This window comes from Tauraco erythrolophus, chromosome 9 (genome assembly GCF_009769465.1).
Source record: "Tauraco erythrolophus isolate bTauEry1 chromosome 9, bTauEry1.pri, whole genome shotgun sequence".
Taxonomy (NCBI): Eukaryota; Metazoa; Chordata; class Aves; order Musophagiformes; family Musophagidae; genus Tauraco; species Tauraco erythrolophus.
In genome coordinates this window covers 35,157,170-35,181,447 of record NC_141473.1, presented here as the reverse complement: position 1 = coordinate 35,181,447, position 24,278 = coordinate 35,157,170, and the positions used below count along the sequence as shown (strand labels likewise).

Below are 24,278 nucleotides of genomic sequence, written 5' to 3'. Positions count from 1 at the left end.
AGATCTTGAGTATTATGCTCATCTAGATTTTATGTCACTGTTTTGTTTGCGTTTTTTTCCCCCCCTCTGCTTACTGTGGTGTCAGGCAGGACAATATTAATATTGAAAGTTTGTTAAAAAGTTATAATCAGTGAAAGATTACAGATCAGTGATATAATCAGATGTGTCAGGTGACACAATCAGTGAAAGATGAAAGAGGAAGAAAAAAGAAAAGGAAGGCAGGTTATCAAGGAATGAAAATAAGGAAAGAATTTTTCTTATGGGAGGAAATCATCTTCTAAAAGATGGCATTAGAGAACTAGTATAAATTTTCAGCAGGCTAGATTTTAAAAGCAATACTTTTTGCTGCTACTGCTTTCCGAAAACAACCTGTAGGCAGATATTGACTTATATCTGAAGTTCCATGCAGTTGTAAAAATGATTTGATGCAAAAAGGAGGAAAAAAAAAAAAAAAGGGTGGGGGGCTCATTTCACAGAAACTGATTTCAAGATAATCACTCCTGAAACAAGAAGAAAACAGACAGTTCAAGCTTTTGACATCTCTGAATTTTTCATTTGCATTGTCTGAATTTAAGTGTGGTCTGGCTACCATTAAAGTACTAACAAAATGCTTATTTCCATGTGTGGTGCATACTGCGTAAACCTTGTAAACAGGACTCTCAAGTTGGTTATGTACTAGTTTTCATTTAATTTGTGTCCTAAATTATCAGAAAACCTCTAAGCAGCCAGAGGAAGCTATAGTTAATTAAGCCACAGATGGTGAGGACTAATGTGGTGTTGACCTTTACGAGGACTGCAAAATCTACTTAGTCTTTCTCTGTAAAACACTAGCTAAAATGAGTTCCTACTGATATTAAAAAGATGTCCTTGATGCGTTAAAGCCAAATGCGCAGACACTGTGGCTAACGAAGGCGCTTTCCCAAATAAACTTTTGGAGGTTCTAATGCGTGGCGTGTGTTGAGGCTTGGTCTTCAGGGCTCCATCTCAAGCCTTTCTAGTGCTAAAAGCCACTGTTTTTCCAGGACTTTTTTTTTGTGGAATGCATATTGTCAGTTATCCTCTTCTGCTTTGCTGAAAATGGAGAGTTGACAGCTGACTGGGGTTTCTAGACCTACCTCCTGTAAGCAGCATGCAAGCTGCGTGATTGAGGGTAGGGGCAGCTACTTTAATCCACTTCTTTGTTGTTGTTTTGTGTGCCAGGGTTTCATCTCTCAATTTAATGAACTCGTTTCTGCCCCTCAAGTATGTGAAGAATGACTTAGAAGTATTTTAAAATGCTGAGGAAACATCTTGCTTCAATAGTGCAAGTTTTGTTGGGAAGGTAGGGAGCTGTGGAAATGTGCAGGCATTCCCACCACATACATGCCTGGCTGCTCAAAAGAGAAAAGGAGCTTGTGGTCATTTGAGCCTTTCAGAAAGCACTTCGCATGATCTTTGGGCAATATGCAGGTGTTCAGCTCATCCAGGGATGCCTTTCAGTGTCTTGAACAGTATTTTATTTGTGGATGGGACTTGAGTAGGAGAACTCCGTATGTATTTGGATTTTGACTTGTTTTTCCTGTGGGTACTGTCTTTGAAATTCCTGTTTGATTCATGACTTAAAGAAATTCAGAAGCATTATAAGTGATCTGCACTTGTTCACCTGTGGCTTTGAATGATAAATTATGTTTGTTCAAATAAGCTCTCTGAAAATGCTTCTCTGAACAAAGATTTCTACTTGACAATAAGAGCAGTGTGGTATCTTAACCTCATGGTGTGGTCTGTAGTTTCCAACCTGTTCTGTCATTTTGCACCAGAAGAATGAATATACAGATATACTCAGAAAAACACTGGATCACTTTGTTATTTGGGAAGATTTCATTCTTCAGTCTTCTTGAGACTTCCTAGGAGTTGAGCGTGTCCCCAGCAGGTGAGAATTATCAGCTAGAGACATGCGTCCGACTCAGGTATTCTTTGGATAATTAAGCAGAAAGTTGACTCCACCAGAAGTGAATTCCTCTTTTGGTCTGGAAAGAAGAAAGAATGGCAGCAAAGATCTAAAAAAAAATGGATGTAGATTGGCAAGCTTCTCATAGTCACGTTGCTTCCTGTGACTGTCTTTCAGAGGGCAGGAAGGATTATCTCGACCGTATCTTTCTAGCCCATACGCCCTTAGTCTTCCCAGTATTGCATATAGTCATTTGTGGAGCAAGGGGCACTGCTGTATGAAGTACATAAAGAGCTTCCTACAGTAGATTTAAAGAAGAAAATTCCAGTCCCATTTATTTGATTTGCATTCTGATTTGCATTTCATAAGGTTTTCAAACCAGCATTAACATCCTCCTGGAGGAGGTAATCCAGAACTTGTGGAAGCACTAGTATAAGAGAGGGTACCTTCCTTACTTTTGTGGGGGAAACTACTTTTAAATGAAGAAAAGTTTGGAGTAAAATCCTACAGGGCAATTAGTTCTTCTGTGGGTTAGTCTGTCAGTCTTGCTACTTCGACCAAGAAGGAGGGGGGGAACTGAAGGTCGTAATTGCCAAGGTTCAAACCTGTAGACAGAGTTGTTGTTCTTTGAGCAGTGTAAATTCACTTACTGCCCAGTCTCCCTGGTTTTGCCAGAGTTTGTGGTGTGCACTGAAACAGCGTGCTTAAGGCCATCACCTTATAGTTTAAAACATTATGCAATTAATTTCCTAGTTTTTAGATATTTTTTCATAGATATATGTAATACGGACGCAAAGAAAAGAATTTCTGAGATTTCAGGAACCCTTTTTTAGTATCTTGATACTAAGCTTCAGTTGTCATTACAATTTTGCTTTGTTGTACTGATTTTTATTGACCAGTGTGTAGCATGTTCATGCCTAGAAGCAAAACGCTTTTTTTCCCTCCTCAGTGATTGATGGTATGTTAAATATGTTTCATTTCATGTGTGTATTTAGAAACTATGCATTCTCTTTGATATCCTCTATGTAATCCCAGTCAGACCTGTGTGCAGGTTTGTGTAATGGATCTTTGACCTCACTTAGGCCTTTTGTAGCTCACCTTTGAGATGAGTTCATCTTTCAAGAGTGAGGAAAGAAGTACAAAGTGAACTTGCAGTCTCCTTTTCTAAGTGTTCACACCAAGCAGTCTCAATCAGAGGTACTGATACGTCATGGATCTGAATAGAAGGTAGAACAAAACTGGTTCAAATGTACTGTCTGTAGGATCACCAGAGTCTTCAGTGTCAAGTTCAAAGAAGGCAAAGATGATTAGGAAGGATGCAAAATCTAAAAAAAAAAACCAAAAGGAGCAGTGTGTGTTGCCTTCAGAAACAAATGAAAAGTGGCTCAAGATGACATAAGAGACTCAAACTTTGCATAAATAACTCATCAAAGTCGAATAATGTTAAGAGTAACAGGTCTGGCTTCATGGTACCTAATCAATGTGTATAGTCTTGAAAGGAAGATAAAAAATTTCATAGATGGGACTGAAGGAATTATTCTAAATGTATGAGATGGGCATATTAACTGCATTTTAAAGTCAGCCAAACTTCCAGTATTGCAGTGCCTCAGTCCGTTGCTTAATGCTTGTGGATTTGAGGGGGGAAATTTTTGGTACAGGAATCTCTTGCAGCTGCTGCGAAAGAGAGTGCATGGGAGGGAGGACAGATGAATAATCATCACACAGGTTCAGTTCCAGGGTCTGTTGGGTTCCCTTGGCAAATCATTCCCTCTTTCCAGTGGTGGTGTTGCTTCTGTGTGTAGGATCAATTGAAAACCGGATTTGCACAGGAAAGTAGAACAGCTAATACCCTTTTTAGATTCCCTCAGGAGAAAAAGTGTTTTGTTAGTCTGCCATTCTTGAATAAATTTTAGTGTTGACCTTCTTGTGTCTGTGGTAGTGCTAATAACATACTTGCCTGGTCGGCGTTTTTAACCTGGTGGTATAGGTCCTGTTGATCTTCCCCTTCACTTTTACTTTGTTCCACTTTACAAGTATTAAAACGATCATCTTGACCGTTCCTTTTGGATCTGAGACCATATTCTTTTCAAAAGCCTAAGGAGAGAGAGTCATTTTCTGTAATAACTGAAGCATTGATGTGTTCTCCATAATGGAGCACAGCAAATCTTCAAGTGTCGGGAAGTGAATTTTGAATTTGAAATAGACATCCTGTGATCAGTGGGTTAGCAGGAATAATCTCATCCAGATGAATAGAGAGAAATTGCTCATGTCACTTGAGCGCCTGGCAGCAATGCACAATTCCCTGAGTGTTGCTTGTATCTTTATATTCTATGGCTGGAGCTCTTCATAATAAATTGTGAAACATCAAGGAACTTGTTGGAGATCAAGGAAAGAAATTACTTGATCTCAGCTGCAGTACTGATAAAACATTTTATATTTTGTATGTGGAGAATCGCTCTGATTATTTTAGCTGTCTGAAGTTGTTCTGGTGCAAATGAATGTTCCTGCAGCTCACGGATTTCCAAGACTGTCTTCTGCACGAGGAGTTGCCAGACTGTGGTGCAGCTTTATTTCTCTGCCACAGCCTCAAAGGCAGAAATAGCAAGTTTGCTCTGAAATAAAGAGAAATAGGTATTCTAAAAGCGTAGAGATGAACAATGATTTAAGCCATGCTTTCAGGGATACGAACCAGATTTTGTGCCTAGTTTTTCCTTGTTAGGAGGACAATGCCACCAAATATGTCTTAATTTCCCAGATGATGTCCTACTCAAATAATGAAAAATAATCTCTTCCAGGAGAACTGAATACAATAGAAATAAAAATTAAAGCACGTCTTATTTGAAATTATCTATTTAATTATCTAATTAACAAAAGCCAACATATTTGAAAATTACGAATGGTGTTTCTCTCAGAATGTTTGTTTCTCTTAAAATACAGCTCTCTTGTGGATTATCTTTGTGGTTTTTATATCTGTGTTTATGCTCAATGTGTCCATATTAAATTTTACAGAGAAGGAAAACAGATGATTATTATTTTTTTAAAATTCATTTAATCGTTATTTAAACAATTCTTTCTGCATACCTGTAAACATTGAAGTCTTTAGAGGGCAATTTTAGCTTGTAGTAAGACAGTATTTATGAAAGTGTGATCCTATTAATAGCTTACAAGTCTGGCCACATGTGGGATCTGGCATACTGTGTTCCCATGAAATAACTTCTAGCACGATGTTGCACTTTTAAGTTTTTTTTTCTAAAAATAACACAGGGATTTGTAGGCAATCAGTAAAATTAGCATTCAGCTATTTAATATTGTACTCTAAAATGCATCTAGGAAAATAAACAGAAACGTTACAAGTAAACATAACATATGGTTCTTTTTTTAATCTCTACTTTAGGACGACGTAGACAGTCTAAACCCAGTTCTCAGGGATAACCCGCAGTTACATGAGGAGGTAAAAGCCTGGGTAAAGGAACAAAAGGTTCAGGAGATTTTTATGCAAGGTAATTATGTGGGAAATTGTGTTATTTTTATTTTGTGTTAGCTAGTTTAAGACCATTAGTTGTGTGGGGCTCATCCCATAGTGTTTGTGATATAATGGAGAACATACTTCTAACTTGGAAGTCACTTCTTGGAAGTATTTGTTAATTCCAGAAAACAAGACTATGTAAGAAAATGTGCATGACTTCTTCAGACTGTTCTTAACTTGTTGATGTCTTAGTGATTACAGCAAAAGCTGAATATCATTGGTCTGAACATGGATATTTTGTAAGATTTGCCGTGAAAAAAGTGTGTACGAATGGCAACCACACACCTTTTAGCACGTGTAAAACTGTTCTGTGCTCTGTTTGTGTTACTGTTACGCGTGATGACTTCTGCGGTATCTGGTTGTGCTTGCAGTTCTTCACATTTCTGTCACAGATGAAGATTACTTTCAGATCCCCACCCCACACCCTCACCCCTAGTTGAAAAGTGCATTCCAAATCCGTTTGAAATCAGTGAGTTTTGTGACTCAATTCTAATGCTGGAAGATTGCAGCAAACGCATATGTCGTTTTTACACTGCAGATACAAGTTATATGAAAACTAGTATGAATTAGAATAAATAATTTTGGCTCAATTCTGCTGATAATGAAAATATTACATGCATTTGCAGTATATTCATTAACTTTCTGCAGAACTGACAGGCAGCTCTACAGAGGCATTCCTAGCAACGAGGGGCAGAAACTAACCCATGTGGGTCTGGCAAGCAGGAAAGCAATTTGAGGACAAAAATGCTTAAGCAGTCATTCTGTAGATTAAGATGGGGAGGAGAGCAGTAAATAATCTGATATTATAAGGGTGGTGCTGAGGTTTGCTCGCTGTCTGATTTCTTTGATAAAAGTAAGATTAGAAGCCCAAAGGAATATGGTAAGTATAATATTGAGTTACAGTAAAAAAAAACCACACTATGTCTGTCTTTCTGTGGAGTTTTTAATATGACCAGATGTGATTATTCTGCTGGGCCATAGAGAAAGGATGCTGAAAAAAGCAGTGCCCGGAATTGTGTAGAGAGTAAGTTGATATGTCAGTGTTAGTCATTTTAGATTTTATCTTAATATCCTCAGATACAACATGACTTAATAGTCTGTTGATGAAATTTGCAGCCAAAACTGAATTGAGAGGTGACGTGAAATCAAATTAAGGCTATATGAAAAGGAAACTAAAACTGCGCTTGTTTATTGTATTTCATTAGGGTAACAATAATAAGACAATTACAAAAGCCTCTTTGTGCACCGATCCAGAATCAGCACTTGAGCAAAGCCCCAGCGATGTTGAAATAGTCATCTAAATGAAACTGCCAGCCTGCCATCCACACAACTCTTTTGCATCTCGTTATTCCAGGATCTGTATTTTTGTCGTTATACATATAATTCTATATAATATCTCAAACAGATGTTCGAATGCGTAGAAGTGCACAAATTAGGAGTATTTCAGATGATGAGATGAATCTAATCCAAACGTCCTCGCAGACTAGCTCTCCTTATCTGAGGAGAAGCTGCAGTTCAGATCCGCTTGCTCACCTGATGTGACGCAGCATGGCCTGAGGAGAGACGTGCTTCCTCGGGCAGTGACGTGCCACCCGCCACAAGGGCCTTGGCAATGCCACCACCGCAGCCCCGCGGGACAGCGGTCAGCCGGCGGAGATTGCCGTCACGTTCTCCTGGGGCGCGATCTGCTCCTGGTCACGGAGACTTGACATTTGGCACAAATGATTCAGTGGCTCATGGACAGCCCTCCAGCAGTGCTAGCTGCTGTAATCTAGTCGTGTTATCCCTCCGTTCTCCTCCCTCCCCTTCTCTGGTTTTCATCACCTTCTCCATTGTTACCATTTTCCTGTTCTCTCCAGCGTTTTCAGTTCTGCCTTGTCTGGATGCATCTATTAAGGTTGTTACCATCTTCTCTTACTTCATCCTCTACACCATTTTTAGGACCCAACCTTTTCCTTGTTGTCTATGATGCCGAAGCCGCCATCTCATATCTTAGTATTTTATACTTTGACTATCACTGCTAAAATGCAGTTTGTGTGAAGAAAGAGGAGGGTCAGACTAAAACATTAAAATCGAGTTCCAAATGTTTGAAAAGAAACATACCAATTTGAGGAGGGGGAATTTTGGACAAAACCAGTCTGATCATTTACAGGAATGAGACTAAAGAAAATGAATGACCCTCATGACCTTTCTTTGGACAGCAGTCACAGCAGCATGCTTTGCAGTAGAGATTGTATGTTTGGCAAGAACGTAGCTTGTTCCTTGTTTTAAAAAAGCCAAACTGGTCCCAAACTTGGCCAAGTTGAAAGCTTTTGAGGCGAATAAAACCAGTTCAAGGAACGTAAAGTGTCTTTGACTTTTAACAATTAAAATCTTTGAATATTTTCTTCCTATTATATTTATTAACGCTACAATCTCTTGAGGCTGTGTGTATAATAATCCTCTTGAAGCACTGAGTGAGCTTCAGCCCTGAAGATATTTCCTGATAGTACTGCACAGGCTCTTTCAACAATGTGTAGCTGAGTGTGATTCAGCCAGAGACTGGAGACAAAGCCAGGCTTTTCCTGTAATGGCTGCTTGTGGCTAGGCTGGGCTGGAGCTGAGCTGTCCGCAGTCATATGACCACAGTTTAATCTTTCTCCTTCTTCCTGACACCCAGCAACACATGAGAAAAAAACTCTGCTGTTTTTAAAGGTAGATAAAGTCTCTTTTAAAAATAGATAGGATAACAGCTGGCATGAAGGGCAGACACAGATGAGAACAAGGAGTAAGAGGAAAGAAATTGGCACTGGCTCAGTGCAAAGAGAAGCTGGAAGCTGATAGAGAAGGGAGGATGGAGCTCGTAAGCTGAGAAGACTGTGAAAGGACTTGGAAGCCAGTGGCCTGGAATCGTAAATGCTAAAATGAGACAAGAAGCTGGGGAGGGGGGAGAGGCTGGTTCTAGTTATGCAAGAGACTGAAAATTATTGTGCAGTTAAACAGTAGGATGCAAGAGAGGAGGAGCTGGGATAGGAAAGTAGGAATGGGAAAATTGCACGAAGAGACGCAGGCAGAATTTTACTGAGTCTTGTCTGAACAAGGCAAAGCTCTGGGACAGTCGTGGAAAGTTTGAGGCATGCTGGGTTGGGTGAGACAGCCAGAAGTGTGAGAGCTGAGCTGGAGGCATTTTGCAGGGGCAAAGAGTAAGCGTTGGAGAGAAGCCATCAGGAAATGTGTCCCCATGAGAACCCCGTCTGGTCCAAGACCAGCAATGTGAGACATAAGCTTGTAGATTCTTCCTCCTTTTCTGCCCGTACGTATCAGTGACTGGTAGTGCCCGTGCTGGCGCACTTCTGACCCTTGTCTGTGCAGCTGGAAACGTGCTGTGGGCATGAATCGATGCTGGTAGCTCAGAGGGTTCACTGGGTTTCAGTCGTGCAGTGAATGACGTGGGTGTGGGTGAAAGTATAGTGCCATTGCATGGCATTTCTGTTTCCCAGCTGCTTGCTCTAAAAACTAGATAATTAGATGCAAAAGGTATTTCAGAAGGCCGTGCTAAGGTTCCAAAATTAAACCCCGAGAGCACTTGGAAACGTCTGAAGTGTTACTGCTCTTGCGCTTCTCTTGGTCTCTGAAATGTTGACGTTAAAAACAGTCCTTATGATCACAACCTTTCTTGTGCAGAGAGTATGATGGACCCAGTTGTGCGAACATGGATGTTCTACTAGAGAAGGCTGTCACCTGCCAGGTCCCTGGCCTCTTTGGGGCAGATGTTTGAGCTTACTTAATGTACTGGTCAGGACTGGGAAAAAAACGCTCTTTAGCACTAGACAGGGCAGTTCTGGCCCTGCCTCTGTGGTTGAGCAACTCGGCACTCTGAAGTCGTTTAAGTTAGGCTTTTCGTAGGTTGTCACTGACTGGTTTTGCTTCTGTTCCTGTATGCCTGAGCTGGGGTTTGGTTGCAGAAGTAGTGAAACCCACACAGTTGGAACTGAACTTGGTGGCAAGGTCGCTTAGTCACACAAAACGCAACAGAAACACTAAGAGTGATGAAACTTAGGGACCTGGTGACCAAATGAGACACTGAACATAAACAGAATTGTTGAATCTCAATTTCTGGGTCTTGAAACCAACTCTAAGTACTGGATCGTACTATCTGCCCACCTCCATGGGCTTTTGGAGCTGAATTAAACTGATCTTAGCAAAGGGACAGCGTGCAGGGTTTCTTTGCAGTTGGTACATCTGAAAACAGGAGCTCAAGGCTTGATATAGTGTGTGTGTTTTTGAGTGTTCTGTGTGGCCATAGCAGCGACGTGATCTCTCAGCTGTCTTTCCGACTGCTGTAATGGAGAGAAACTCTGTGGTCACTTATGGGAAAGACTTGGCAGATGCAGAGCCTCACCACCAAGATGTAAATCTTTTTGCCAGCAAAGCATCTGGGCATGTGACTAGCCTGTTAAATAGCTTCTGTATAACCTGCTGCTGCTGCTTTCTAGCCTTTCAGATTGCTTTTCTGTGGTTGCTGTTTGTAGGCAGGAATTTTCCCATCGTTTGTCATCATGGTTGCAGAAAGATTTAGTTAGATAAGAAAATTGTATGTTGAAAACGTTAGCATAATTGACCTTAAAGCATACTTAGATGTACCATTTGCATTTCAAAATGTCTTCCTGAATGAAAGTAAAATCCACAGGCAGTGCTGTGCCAGAACTGCCTGTCTTTGCTGTCCGTGCCATATGCACTATGTTTGCTATGAAGCTTAAAAAACCAGGAAAACCCATTTGTACTTTTGTGGGTATGTGCGCGCTGGATTCCTCAATGGCTTTTTTATTTCTTCCCCTTCCGAAGGTCCGTACTCCTTAAATGGTTATAGGGTGAGAGTGTACAGACAGGATTCTGCCACCCAGTGGTTCACGGGCATCATCACTCACCATGATCTCTTCACCCGCACTATGGTGGTTATGAATGACCAGGTGAGTTCGGTACGCCATACTGGGGAAAGCAAGCTGCAAGTAAGCTACGCGTCGGGAGCTCTTTAGATTTTATTTTTGCAGTACTCTGAAATACACCGAGTTGTTCAGTTCCAGCAGGGCGAGTCTGTTACTACGGCTTGGCTTTGCATGGGACTAGCAGTTAGAACCGTCCTGCAGCTGAACGTTTGTGCAATGATATGATTAATACCTGTCCTGCAGTTCTGCTTTTCTTCTGCTGTCGCTGTTTGACTAGTGAAGTCTTTGAAGTGAAGCAATCTAGCATTAAGAACTGGTCTTCCCTGTCAGCTCCGTTGAGAATTTCTTTTCTCAACACTGAAATCTTTTAGCACTGCGGTAGCGATTACTTCTTCCAAGCAACTGAAATAGCCGCTTTCCGCAATTTATTGAATTAAGCATTTAGTGCAGCCCTAATTTATGTTTAATTTGATGAGTTTTAGTTGTATTTCTGCAGTTGATGTTACAAAAAGAGTTAATACTGGTGTTTTTAGTGGCAGTAATGAATTCTGTTTCAGGAGACCAGAGTAATGACTCAACATTAATACAGTGAATGACCTGTCTGCCTTGAAATGACTGACAAAATCATGTGTGACAATAAAAATTTAATACTAGTCTAATGCTCAAATACATTCTGTCTCTTAATTGGCTTTAATAAATTTTCTCCAAATTTTTTTTTTTTTCCACTTACTGACATTGATGAAAGATTCGGTTAGCATTTCTGTCTTTCTGAAGTATCCCTCACTAGTAATGCTCTGCCAGTCTTAAGAGTTCTTCTCTCCAGTTGTTTTGGTTCCTTTCTTTCAGCAGTTTTGCTCATGTTGGAAGCAATATTGTAGTGTGCTTCTGCAGTATATTTCATGCTATGTTAAATAAATTGTATAAAATATTTGCATATTGTAATTTCTACTTAAGGGTTGCTCTATGAAAAGCTCAGTGTCTTTTAATTTCAAATTTGCAGGTCAGTGAAGGGGGGTAAGGAAGTAGTGGTGGGTACTTTTTCTTATTAAAAAAAGAAGTTATTTTTGCAGTGATATGTAAAGACACATTTGCTTTGGTTTTCTCTGTTCCCAGCCTTTGTGAGTCATATGTCAGTTCTGCTTGTCAGGGTTAAGTAGGCTTTTCTCTGATTAGTCTTTAGCACATAAAATAGACTGATGAACACTGATACAGGAAATACAGGTTGAGCAATGTCTGAACATCTACTGATTATTATTCCTTCTTTTTTTAATAAACCAGGTTTTAGAACCTCAGAATGTTGATCCTTCTATGGTTCAGATGACCTTTCTAGATGACGTTGTTCACTCTTTGTTGAAAGGTGAAAATATTGGCATCACTTCACGCCGACGGTCTCGTTCCAACCAGAACAGCAACACAGTCCACGTAGATACATTTATCTTTTTACCTAAGTATTTTCGTATATTGCAAATATTAAAAATACGTGTTTCAAGTCACTAATTGAAATCACATTTAAGTCTATTAATCACAAAATTATTTTTAGGGTCATTATACGCGTGCACAAGCAAATAGTCCCAGACCAGCAATGAATTCCCAAACTGCAGCACCAAAACAGAATTCTCACCAGCACCAGCAACAGAGGAATACTCGGCCAAATAAGAGGAAAGGCTCTGATAGCAGCATGCCTGATGAAGAGAAGATGAAAGAAGAAAGATATGATTATATAGGTCGAGGTAAAAGCAGTTATTGGAGAGGGAGGGAGAGCTTCTTAAACCTGTATTAAACTGAAAATGTGATAGACATGCTTTTATCTTTTACAGAAAACCCCAAAAACAAAAATAAACACTTTCTTAGTAAAAGAAGAAAACCTGAAGAGGATGAAAAAAAATTAAATATGAAGAGACTGCGGACAGACAATATCTCAGATTACTCTGAGAGCAGTGACTCAGAAATTTCAAATAAAAGATTAACAGATTCCTCCTCAGAGCAAAATTCGGAAAATGAGTTAAAAAGCAAGAACACTTCAAAGATAAACGGAGAAGAAGGAAAATCCCAAACAGTTGAGGGAGTAGAACAGACACTAACAGATAGGCGGTCTCCATGGGATGAAATACAGGAGGACAAAAAACGCGAAGAGACAGAAAGACTGAAGTCATCCGTCTTAGATCAGCAGGAAAAATCTTCACTCCATGCAGCAGAGCAGCCAACACCTTATGAGCAGAATGCCAAGGATCCACGTGTTCAAGAGTGCAATGCAGAAAAACATCATACTGGGGAATTAAAAAATGAGCAATTTGTACCCAGACCTCCTACTCCGAAATGTGTTGTTGACATTACTAATGAAAACAACTCTGAAAAGGAGAGCCAGGATAATGCTGCAAGTACCTTTGGTTTGCAAACGGTTCAGAAAATAGAATCTCACAGCAGCGATATAAAACAGCAGTTTGCAAATGCAAATTTCCTTGAAGCAAGAAAACAGGAAGCTGATCAAAGTTGGGTTAGCAGTGTTGTTAACAAAACGGATTTGATACAACCTGGGGTTGTAAAAACGTTGCCAGTAAATGAACACTTAAATCCCGAAAAAGAAAAAGTGCAGTATGGCTCATTTATGTCTCCGTTAAACGTAGCTTCTCTAGCAGAAGAGAGTAAACTGCATAAGCCAAGTCCAGTCCCCGATTCTGTGAAGTCAAAACCTAGTGCTTCAGTTGATCATCCTAAAACAAAGTCACCTGATGTTAAGCCTAAATTCACCCAATCTTCCGATACTGTGAAGTCTAAGGTTAGTTCCCAAAACAGCCATGCTACTGGATTAACAAGGTCAGCCAATAAAACTGATCATGATTTGCCTAGGTCTAGTTTTCATCCAGTTCCAGCTAGAGTTAGTGCTCTAGAAGCTACTAAAAGTCCTCTTATCATTGACAAGAATGAACATTTCACGGTGTACAGGGACCCCACTCTGATTGGACAAGAAACAGGAACTAATCACATTTCACCTTATTTGCATCAGCATAATTATCCTCTGCATTCCTCATCCCACCGAACCTGTTTAAATCCAAACGCTCATCATCCTGCATTAACTGGTTCATCCCATCTGCTCGCTGGGTCTTCAGCTCAGGCTCCCTTGTCCGCTATTAACACTCACCCCCTTAGTACCGCATCTCACCATTCTGTTCATCACCCTCATCTACTTCCTGCAGTGTTACCCGGAGTGCCTGCAGCCTCCTTGCTGGGTGGCCATCCGCGACTAGAGACTGCTCATGCTAGCAGCTTAAGCCATTTGGCATTAGCACACCAGCAGCAGCAACAGATGTTACAACACCAGTCTCCACATCTTCTTGGACAAGCTCATCCTTCTGCTTCCTATAATCAGCTAGGGCTTTATCCAATTATTTGGCAGTATCCAAACGGAACACATGCTTACTCAGGACTCGGTCTGCCCTCCTCCAAATGGGTCCACCCAGAAACTCCTGTTAACACGGACGCTTCCTTGAGAAGGGTAAGTTTTGCTCGTTTTTTAATTATGTATTTAGCTGGGGCTGGTGCCTCCCAGTAGTGATGTTCTGCATCCAGGCTTGGTAGTTTGTATCACGTCAAGTGTGCGTTGACGGTGGCTTTTTTTTGAGTAGGCACAGAACTACGTAGGAGTGGAAATACAGTAGTAAGCACTGTCCGAACAGTGGACGTGTGTAGTAGGGAGTTCTCTCAGACCTTGATTTCCTAGGTACTTTAAGACATTCATGTTTAGTTTATGACAATGTGAGGTCAGCCAACTGGTTTGGGACCTTGAGTCCACTGGCTGAACATGTGCCACCACAAATGGTGAAGAACTTTAGGTAAGTTAAATACTAGGAGAGGTAGGAGAACTGTCTTCATAGTGAAACCTCATGTCTGCTTTATAAATAACAGAGAAAGGCTTTGACAGGAGAAGCCCTAAATCCAGTGGGAAGTTCTGAAGAGAAATACACTAGCGCTTATAAACCTTTCTTGCACTGAACACCCATTTCTCTTGTCTTTGCCACCTATCCGTGTACCCTCTCTTGGCATATATTTTTCTCCCCTTCTGTTCCTGTTGACACACATCCCTGCCTTCCCATCTGCTTCCTTCTCCTGTATTCAAGTCAGGGTGATTCCTCTGTCTGTACGCTGTCTGTAACTACTGAAGTCTCAGAAGAAATGGTTTGGGTTTTTCAGCCTAGCGCCTGGTGTGGCAATGGTGTTTGGCAGACAGACATGGCAATTACAGGAAAAGTTTTCTCAGCTCCTGCAGACTTGGGATATGGCATGCTCGTTGCAGGCACCTTAGAGGAACAGTGTAAGATGGGGCGTGTGTAGCATAGACAAACTTTGGAAAGCTTTACTGCCAGCTGCAATCAAACCTCCAGTGAGCATGTGCGTACCGGTTTTTAGAGCCTTACAACTTGGCCTAATTTGGGCAGATTTTCACAGGGACCACAAAAGGCACGTCGCTGACAGTGGTCTGTCTGCCAAATTGTAAGCCTTTGCGTCAAAGCTCGGAGTTTCTGAATGGTTATAGAGACTTTTTTCTTTTTCATCATGGGGAAGGCTATTCTTCCTCAGCCTCATTCTTGAGAAAAGCCAAACCATTGTGGCTAAGTCTTTCCCAAACAGTCAGTTTGAGCTGGCCTTGTAATATGAGGTCAGTTTGATCTAAAATGTGATAAAGTCAAATGCAGCAGAGAAGAAAAGCCTAAGAGAAAACTATAGGTGGATTTATCTCTTCATGTTGTTGCTGCTCCACCCCATGCTGAAGTCCATTTTGAAGAAATTATGATAGACTGTTTTCACTTTGGCTGCCTGAAGTATGCAGCCCTGCATACCGAGGCACGTAGCTTTTTAATTATGTTGATATGTGGCAATTGTCTTGTGGTGACTTGTCTTCTGGCTCTCACACTGGAGGCCTTTTTTAAATATGTCTTAGAAACCCAGCATGGGCGTTTCCAAAGTCGGTTTGCATGGATGCCACGATTGCAGAAAGGGATCTGTGTTTCAGCTGTAAGAGCAGTGGCGGCGGCCGCCCTCAGCTCAGGGCTGAGCCATGCCCGTGCGCTGAAGGAAGCGTGCCCCCAAGCCCACCTTTTCCTGTCATCCGCTGTGGCAGTTCCACATCTTTGGGCAGGGCCGGAGGTGGTTGCAGGTGGAGTCACGAAGCTGTTTGGCAATGCTTGGTGCTCAAGCAGATGTTCCCCAGCTCCTCTAGGGAGAAGGTGACGGGCCTTTTTTGCATAATACTTTAATACGGCTTACAGGCTGTTCGTGGGAACTCACCACAGCGTGGGAACTCCTGACCTAGGAAACGTGTGCGCTAAACCTCTTAGCGCAACCCAAGCAGTTGCTTTAAATATTCAAAAGCACAGAAATCAGAACTTCAAAGTTGTAGCACCTGCAAATCTATTCTGTGCTGCGTGTGTCGTGAGAGCTCCTGGCTCCCCCTTCCGCTGCAGCACTTCTCAACTGGGAGTCACCAAGACTAGGGAGAAGGAAAGGGATGGGCTGGTGAGGAGCAGAGGTGGGGAAGAAGTTCTGGACAGTGCTCGGAGTTAGGGGCGGAGCACTACTGAGAGGCTTTGGGGCATACATCAGAGCTCTAGAGCTCTACTCACTCTTGTTCCTGTCCCTTCTTGGCCTATCCCTGGCAGCTGAGCACCAGTTCAACAGGGCACCCTGCCTTTGCACTCCTCTGTGCGTGTTTCGCGTAAGCAGGTCTCAGGGGAGAGAGATGGAGAGGTGCTCTTGATGTTTTCTGCGGAGTTTTTACACAAGTTTCACAGAAGATACAAAAATAGAAGCTTGCCCAAGTAGTCCATGAAAAAAGAGTTTCGTAAATTACAAATATCATGGTGTGTGTAAACGAGGATGTTGGTGTTGCCCATCTTTTGAGAATTTGGGTTTCCAGCACAAAATTTTGCTTACTCTGCATTTGCCATGCTGCAAGGTATGGCAGGCATGTATGTTTATGGTTTTAATAGCGTGCTGCTGATGAAATTATGCCAAATAAAAATGCCTTGCAAAATAAAGCAGATTAATTAGTATTATCATACTTAATCATTCGGTTGGGGGAGGAGAGAAACCATCCAGGAAAAAGATACTTCTGTCCTTTACATTGAGATATGTTATAAAGTTGGAGAGGAAATTGTTTGCCAGAAATACTAAACATATTCATCTTTTGAAGGAAATACTTCTTGCAATTCATTGAAGAACTCATGGTCTGTTTACTAGTGACTGAAATTAAGCGCTGCCAGACTATCATTGGTTTGCAAACTTTGATGAGCTTGAGATGCTGTTCTAGAATTAACTGCGTGCTGAATACTTGAAAATTAAACGGTTCTGAGAACGCTTCTGAAATGTGTGAACTGTTTTGTATGCTGCAAATCCAGGGAAAGTACAATGAGATGTTCCAGTTGATCAAAAAGTGACTTAAAATGTTAGATTTTATTTCCTGTGTATAATTTGAGGCTGAAATACATGACTTTACCCTGATCATTGGTAGGACTTGATACAGTAATTCTTGTGGTCCCATGACTATTTTGAAATCTGATTTTATTTTTTTGTTTTGGTTGGTGTTAACAGAATACTCCCAGCCCGTGGTTACACCAGCCCACCCCGGTGACCTCAGCTGACAGCCTCGGTTTACTGAGTCACATTCCTGTGCGACCGTCCAGTGCAGATCCCCTTCGGCCTCTCAAACTGGCAGCACATTCCAGCCCACCGTTGTCCAAAAGTATCGTAGAGCATCACAAAGAGTAAGTTTAACTCTATGTGAGAGGCAGGTACATTTCAGCAGCTGATGTTGTCTTCTAGCTTCCTCCTAGTTCATTTGTGAACGTGGGTACCTGTGGTAGAGAAAAGCTTGTCAGTGTGCTGCAAAACAGACTCTCCCTGTTGACTTGGAATGGTACCCGAGTTCCTGAGTCATCTGAAGACTTTTGAAAATTGTACCTAATATAAAGTAAAGTTTATTTTGTGTTAATAGATAACTTTGTTCGGAGCATGGGAAGAAAGGTCTTCCATTTAGCGCGTTGCACTATGTTCAGACTAACCTGTGTCTGCTTAACCTTTTTCAGAGAACTGGAGAGGAAGGCGTTTATTGAACCTTTACGTTCTGTTACAACTGCGCCAGTGAAGACAGAGCTAGAGCAAAGCAGAACACAGACAGCAAAGGAGAGCCATATGCACAGGCATTTTGCAGATCCAATGCTGAACCAGCTGCCAAGGCCACCACAGGAGACTGGGGAGCGACTGAGCAAATACAAAGAAGAGCACAGACGGATACTCCAAGAAAGTATCGAAGTTGCTCCTTTTACAGCTAAAATAAAGGCACTGGAGGGAGAGAGAGAGAGCTATTCCAGGGTAACGTCCTTATCTTCAAGTCCCAAAAGCCATTCAGTAAAATATGACAAAGACGCCGAACGCTCTGTGTCAGAACTGTATAAAATGAAGCACTCGGTTTCACAGAGTTTGCCGCAGAGTAACTATTTCACCACCTTGTCTAACAGTGTAGTGAATGAACCGCCAAGATCGTACCCGTCAAAGGAAGCTTCAGGTGCATATGTTGATAAGCAAACCAGTTGTCCTTCAACAGCAGCTAGTCCCCAGTCTCTCCCCTCTTACATTTCTTCTCTTTCAAAACCTCCACCTTTAATTAAGCACCAACCAGAGAGCGAAGGCTGTGCAAGCAAGGTACCCGAGCAGCTTTCACAGTCAGTGCAGTCTCACTCTGTGAATTCTTTTAGAAGCGACAGCAGGAGCCCTACTCAGTTGTCAGTCTCGTCTTCAAATACACTCCGGAGTATGCCTGCCTTGCATAGAGCCCCCGTGTTTCACCCCCCTGTGCACCAGAGCCTGGAGAAGAAGGAAAGCAGCTATAGCAGCCTTTCACCTCCGACTCTAACCCCCGTTCAACCTGTTAATGCTGGTGGTGGCAAAATACAGGAACTGCAGAAACCACCAACTCTGGTACCTGAGCCTAAGGAAGCTCAGACTGTTTACAAGGGCACTTCTGAACAGAATTTATCAGAAATATGGAAGTCGAATAATGCCCCAAATAATGAGAAAGTGGACTGGCATGTTGAAAGAATGAGTGGAAAGTCACAGTCCGCCACAGCATCTGTTATTGTGCGTCCTCCTTCTAGCACGAAATACGATAGCGTACCAGTAATGCAGTCTGCTTCCAAAGATCGAGTTAGTGAGAGATCTTCAGCTGTGACAAATCAAGCAGATTGCCTGAAAACAGCGGAAGCCAGGGAGACTGGAAGAATCATTCTGCCAAATATGAACTCAGACAGTGCTCGCACACAGTATGAAAAGAAATTTCCAGCTGTCTCACACGGCAGCGTTCCTCGTGCTGTCACCCCTACCACAACTATGATCTGCAGTACCAAAACGGATGTCACGGCTTCAGCAGCAACGACTACCAGCGTGTCAAGCTGGGGTAGTTCAGAAGTGACTTACTCCTTATCAAGCACAGTCTTGGCCTGCGCGCCGCTGGAGTGCACCGCCTCGAGAGCGGCGAGTCAGGCGGCGGCTCAGGCCCCGGACTGCAAGGTCAGCACTCCAGTTCTGGTTACACCCGCCGCTGGCAAGGCAGGCAGCGCTGCTCAGCCCAGCGCGGGATTCTCCACCTCCACCGACTTTGTCCATTTGAAAAAGCACAAGGCAGCCTTGGCTGCGGCTCAGTTTAAAAGTAGTAACACCAGTGAGACGGAGTCCAACTCTGTGAAAAATCAGGCATTTTCAACCTCTCTCTCCCTAGACAGTGCTATCGTCTGTAATACAATAAACAAAGCGAACTCTGTAGGCAGTGGGCAAAGTTCCCAGGCGAGTCAGCCAAACTACCACACTAAACTGAAAAAGGCTTGGCTAACAAGGCATTCGGAGGAAGATAAAAACACTAATAAAAAAGAGAATTCAGTGAACAGTGTTTCAGAAATTATTAAGCCATGTACTGTCAATTTAATAGCTTCTACATCAAATGATTTGCAAAATAACATAGATAGTAAAATCTTGGCAGATAAGTTTGCGAAGGAAGATAAGCACCCTAGGAGAAAAGCAAAACGAACTTATGAGTCTGGCTCTGAAAGTGGAGACTCCGATGGAAGTGAGAGCAAGTCAGAGCAAAGGACTAAACGGCAACCCAAGCCAACTTACAAAAAGAAACAAAATGATTTGCAGAAAAAAAAGGGCGATGCAGAAGAAGAAGTAAAACCGAATGGTGTTCTTATCAGGAGTGCCAAAGAAAAAAGCAAACTGAAGTTACAGAGCGGCGGTAACAGCAGTGAGTATATTCATCTGATTTGGAAGAGACAGACTAATGCGAAGTCTTAACAGTGTTAATCCTGGAGGGTTTGTTATGCACAATAGCTGGGAAGAAGAGTTAAAAAAGCATGCTTGTGTGAATGAGTAGGTCCAGATTTATTTGTCTTGAGGCCATTTGAAATATCCTGGTTTAAGAAATTCAGCATTTTGTATGTATGTGTTAACAGACTGGTTCTTGGCTTAAAAATGAGCAGTAAACAAACTGGTTTATTCTGTCCTTCAGAATTCGACAGGCTGGTGCATATAGTTGTGCCACTTGCATTGAGAGAGAGATACATATATTTTTAAAAGCTCTATAATGCGTTTATTTTTAGAGCGCTGCTGGAGGGAGAGATTCTCTATTGTTGGACTTTAATTCATCCTTTGATCAGGAAGCCAGAGGCAGTTCCTTGAGAGCCTGATGCCACTCTGTTATGATTTGATTGGTTTAATGAAAGGTTGGAGGGAGTGTCGTTTCACACTCCTAACTAGCATGTGTATTACATGGTGTTAACATCCCTCTTGTTTAAGGAATAAAGAAATTTAGGGAAATACAAATTTCAATTTAAATGTAATGCTGTAGTATATAGCAGATCATAACTAGATTTAGCTGAAGAGAGAAACTGGTCTGCTGACATGAGGGATTTTATTTAAGAACTTACCTTAATTTTTTTATCTCAATTTATTCTTCTCCGAGGACTATTCTTTTGTCTTTGTTCTGGTTGAGCACGAGAAAGTCTACCATTAAATGGCTTTTTGCAAGAATTTTTAAGTACAGGTAGTAAGAAAATGAGTACTGCTCCCTGTAATTACATTCCTTGGCTTTCACTGCCTAGTGTATAAAGTTGCGCTTCTGGTATCTGAGAGCACTCGATGCCCAAGTTGTACTGGGTGCTGGAAGTGTTGCAGTGTGTCTGAGGTGTTCTGGTTTCGGCCCAGCGATAATAGTGTTACGGTGGGTTTTTTTCCCCCCTCAAGTGAAGGGAAGCTCAAGGAGAACATGCCTATAAAGTCTTTCTCAGTTTTGCTTCTTAATGTGAACTGTGAATGCGTACGTGTAATGTGCTAGGTCTTCATGACTTTTGTACTGTCACAAGAGATTTTTTTGTAGTTTTGTTGTAGAAGGATTGCTTACGTCGGTTAAGGAAAGGCAATCGCTTCTTGTTTTGGCTAGTGGTACCTGAGTATGAAAGTGATATATGATAATACATTATGAAACTGTTTCATGGAACTTAAGACAGGAAGTGGGTAGGAGTTGGTATTGTGTTCTGTTGTGAGTTGCACAGCCTGTGTCCTGCGCATGCTGGCAAGTTGAGCCCGTCCTGTGGTAGCAGCTGCTTGTGCTTGCCATCCTCTCGAAATTGTAATAGACCTGGGGTCTTTCTATCCGTTTCTCCTACTTGACCCATTAAATGGGTGGGTGTTTCTGATGCTCCCATCAGTTTATCTTGGGGGAGCTTCGTTATAATTTCAGAGAGAGAGCTGGTCAGAGATTTTCTTACAAAAAGGATTTTCCACAATGGTTGATTCAAAAACATAATCAATCTTGAGGAGCTTTCAGGAAAGCACACAGATCCCCTTGGGACAGCTGTCTGGGCTCCCATAGGCGGCTGAAGAAAACTGTTCTTCAGGATTGGGGGCTCGGTGGCAGTTCTGCAATGTGGGTGGTATCTGGATACTGCCAGGCTTGAAAACTGCTTTGTCCCAATGCCGTTTCAGAAAGCCCCAGGAGCCTGTGTGCTAGCCAGAGTGCTCAGAGCTCCAGGCTGCAAGGCTGCCTCCTGCAAAGCAAGGCATTTTACAGTCCCGCAAGCGTTGGGGGTCTTCCAAGTTCCTGCTCACAGAGCTTGAAGTCTAGCAGCTCCCAGATGACTCCCAGGATCTCTAGTTCCAAGGCACAAAACGTTGTTTTGTACTAGCAGACCTGTACTTTGGCCTTTTCTACTCTCAAGTTTTAGTCCAGTTATCGTCGTGCTCCTCGGATGAGTTGGGAGTGCGTTTTGTAGGTCACGGACTGAGTCACAGGCGGTCTGTTGCTTGCAAAAGTTTGCACAAGTCATCTCTGGCAACATACAGATCTGAACCCAGGTACCAAGTCCAAAGTTAGCACCCTGACCTCTCTATCATTCTGCAGCAGATCCCTGTTTACAGGACATGAAGAAACTTTCAAGAGTCGTGGTAGATATTCCTATCTGCAGATAAAACTGGTGCCGCTTTTAAAAGTCATTAAAATAAAAGCCTGGTTAAATAACAGCGTGGTTCAGTTTCAAAATGTCTTTGTGAAATTTGCACGTATTACTCAATTACTAGATTTGCTCCTTATGTTACCCTGTGTTGGATCTGCTGACTTTCATATCAAAGATAGAATTGTACTGCTTAGCCTTGCAAAGCCAACGAACTTGACAGAGCAAATGGATCCTGTTCTTCCTTACGCTGGATATTTTACATTAGGTTCAGATGAGTTACGTGTGAATAGAGCTGCGTTTTTGTAACTGTATCTGTAACCATCAGCAAAAATAAATTTTGGAGAAATAGAATTTTTTTTTTTTAAAGCCCTGCATTCATTGATTAAATTGTTGCATTTTTGCATACACCTTCACTTGAAACAGAATTCAGACCTGCCTTTCTTGGTGTGTTGTATTTTGCAAGAATGAGATTCTAAAGATGGTTTTCGTAGGATATGTGGTGAACAATACACCTAATATAAGAGAAAATGCAGTGTCCTCGGTATTCGTGGTGGCTCAGCAGGTAGTTAACTGTGCTCCTGCCTGCGTTAAGTTTAATTGGTAGCTGTGCTTTTTCAGCTTCGGCGCTGACAGGCGGACAGATGGGATTAATAGTGAATTACGTTATGCAGGTAACAGATGTGCTTCCAGAAATGTTGAGTCCTGACTGATGCGACTGGGTTCTGTGAACACAGGCTTGCCAGTACCTCCGCTGAAACTCTCCTTACTTTTGCAGCTGGTATACCTCGCTCAGTGTTAAAAGACTGGCGCAAAGTAAAGAAGCTGAAGCAAACGGGAGAGTCCTTTTTGCAGGATGATTCTTGCTCTGAAATAGGACCAAATTTGCAAAAATGCAGAGAATGTAGGCTAATAAGAAGTAAGAAAGGAGAAGAACCAACTCACTCACCAGTATTTTGTAGATTTTACTACTTTCGGCGGTAAGTACAGCTGTTTCCTGATAATGTGGTGGTTTTAACTTTTTAAAATAATACAAAGGACTTGCCTGCTTGAAAGCTTGTCTGATTTTTCTGGCTCAGTCAGTCTGTCCTGATAAAAGACACTGTCTCATTTAACAGCATTTACATTTGTATTTCTTACTACTTTTGTGGATTGACTTCATTGCTGTTCAGAGCTTTATAGCAAAGACATCAGAACAGCTGCCCAGTGTACCTTAGGCAAGCAGAAAGTACAGCACATCACCATTACCCAGGTGTCTGACGTTTGAAGTGGGATTTTCAAAAGGCAAGCATCAGTTATTCTGGACAAGCTGCACAACTGCAGAGTTGTGCTAATTCGTAATTGTTCTTATGCCAGTATATGGTGGGAATGCTGCTCAGGGTTTTCTGGGAGTTTTCTGAGGACAGAGGAGTTGTGACCTCCTTTTTCACAGTTAATGGCAAATCAAGAAAAAATCACAAGTTGGGAAGAAAATTTCCCAGGGTGCAGCATAGCGTACATGGCACTGACAGAACAGCTATCAAGACTGAACAGAGCGGCTTTAATTTGCACGTGGGATGTGTTGTCAGCGTACCTCCAACTCGTTTTGGACAGGAAATTGTTTCCTGGATGGGTTTTAATTTATTATAATGAAGCTTTAGTTACAAGACTTGGTAGTCCTACAGGAATCATTTCAAGGTTGGACTTGGAATACTTTCTGCATAAGAATATTTGCTTCCTAATGTGGTGATGGTGGAGGTCTTTTTTTCCTCCTGTATAAAGGAGAGAACATCACTGATAAAGTTTTGTCAGCACTTTAAAACACAGTTATGGAATTTAAAAATTTGAATATTTTTAATATATTATGGTAAATTTTGCAGTAGTGTAATTATTTTCATTGTATTTAGATAGCAGGGCTTGAACTGTGAACAGTTTGCACTACTGTTGGAAGTCATTGTAACTGAAAATTCATAATTTTTTCTTGTTTATTAAATACACATCTGAGTATCATTTTTGATTGCTGTAAAATTCCTTAACTATTACAATAATTGCATATGTATAATGAATTATCCTGTATCGTGCAAGGTGGAATAATTAATTGTTACTGCTTTACAATAGGCTAAATTTATGCAGGGTTAGTGCAATGGTATCGGGTGAGATAACAGGAAAGCCTTTAGCTGTTTTAAAGGCCAGAAATCAGCAGATACAAAAACATTATATTGTATTAGTGATTTGTTCTGCCTAGAAAGACTTAAATATAATGTTCAAACTCCTGTTTTCTGCATATGAGAGCAGCAGGGTAGAAGAATCTTTAAAATATGAGTCAGACCAAGTGGTTGCTGTTACAGACACTCCAAAAATTAAAGATTGAGGAATAGATGGAATCAAACTTTAGAGGGAAGAGGGGGAGAAAAGAAAAATAAGAGAAT

General features: G+C 41.6%; 1 protein-coding gene across 4 annotated transcripts in view; it reads left to right on the top strand.

The window, feature by feature from the left end:
* Positions 1–24,278, top strand: part of JMJD1C (jumonji domain containing 1C) — a 166,842-nt gene that overhangs the window by 120,795 nt on the left and 21,769 nt on the right. The window contains exons 4-11 of one of the 4 annotated variants that reach the window (XM_086616769.1): positions 5,322–5,427; positions 10,278–10,402; positions 11,657–11,800; positions 11,919–12,117; positions 12,196–13,871; positions 16,964–17,136; positions 17,458–19,664; positions 22,649–22,850. In XM_086616769.1, coding sequence (XP_086472895.1) covers positions 5,322–5,427; positions 10,278–10,402; positions 11,657–11,800; positions 11,919–12,117; positions 12,196–13,871; positions 16,964–17,136; positions 17,458–19,664; positions 22,649–22,850 — 4,832 coding nt within the window. Of the gene's footprint in view, positions 1–5,321; positions 5,428–10,277; positions 10,403–11,656; positions 11,801–11,918; positions 12,118–12,195; positions 13,872–16,963; positions 17,137–17,457; positions 19,668–22,648; positions 22,851–24,278 lie in introns of those variants that run through there. The other 3 variants (XM_086616767.1, XM_086616771.1, XM_086616770.1) reach the window with 3 other exon arrangements.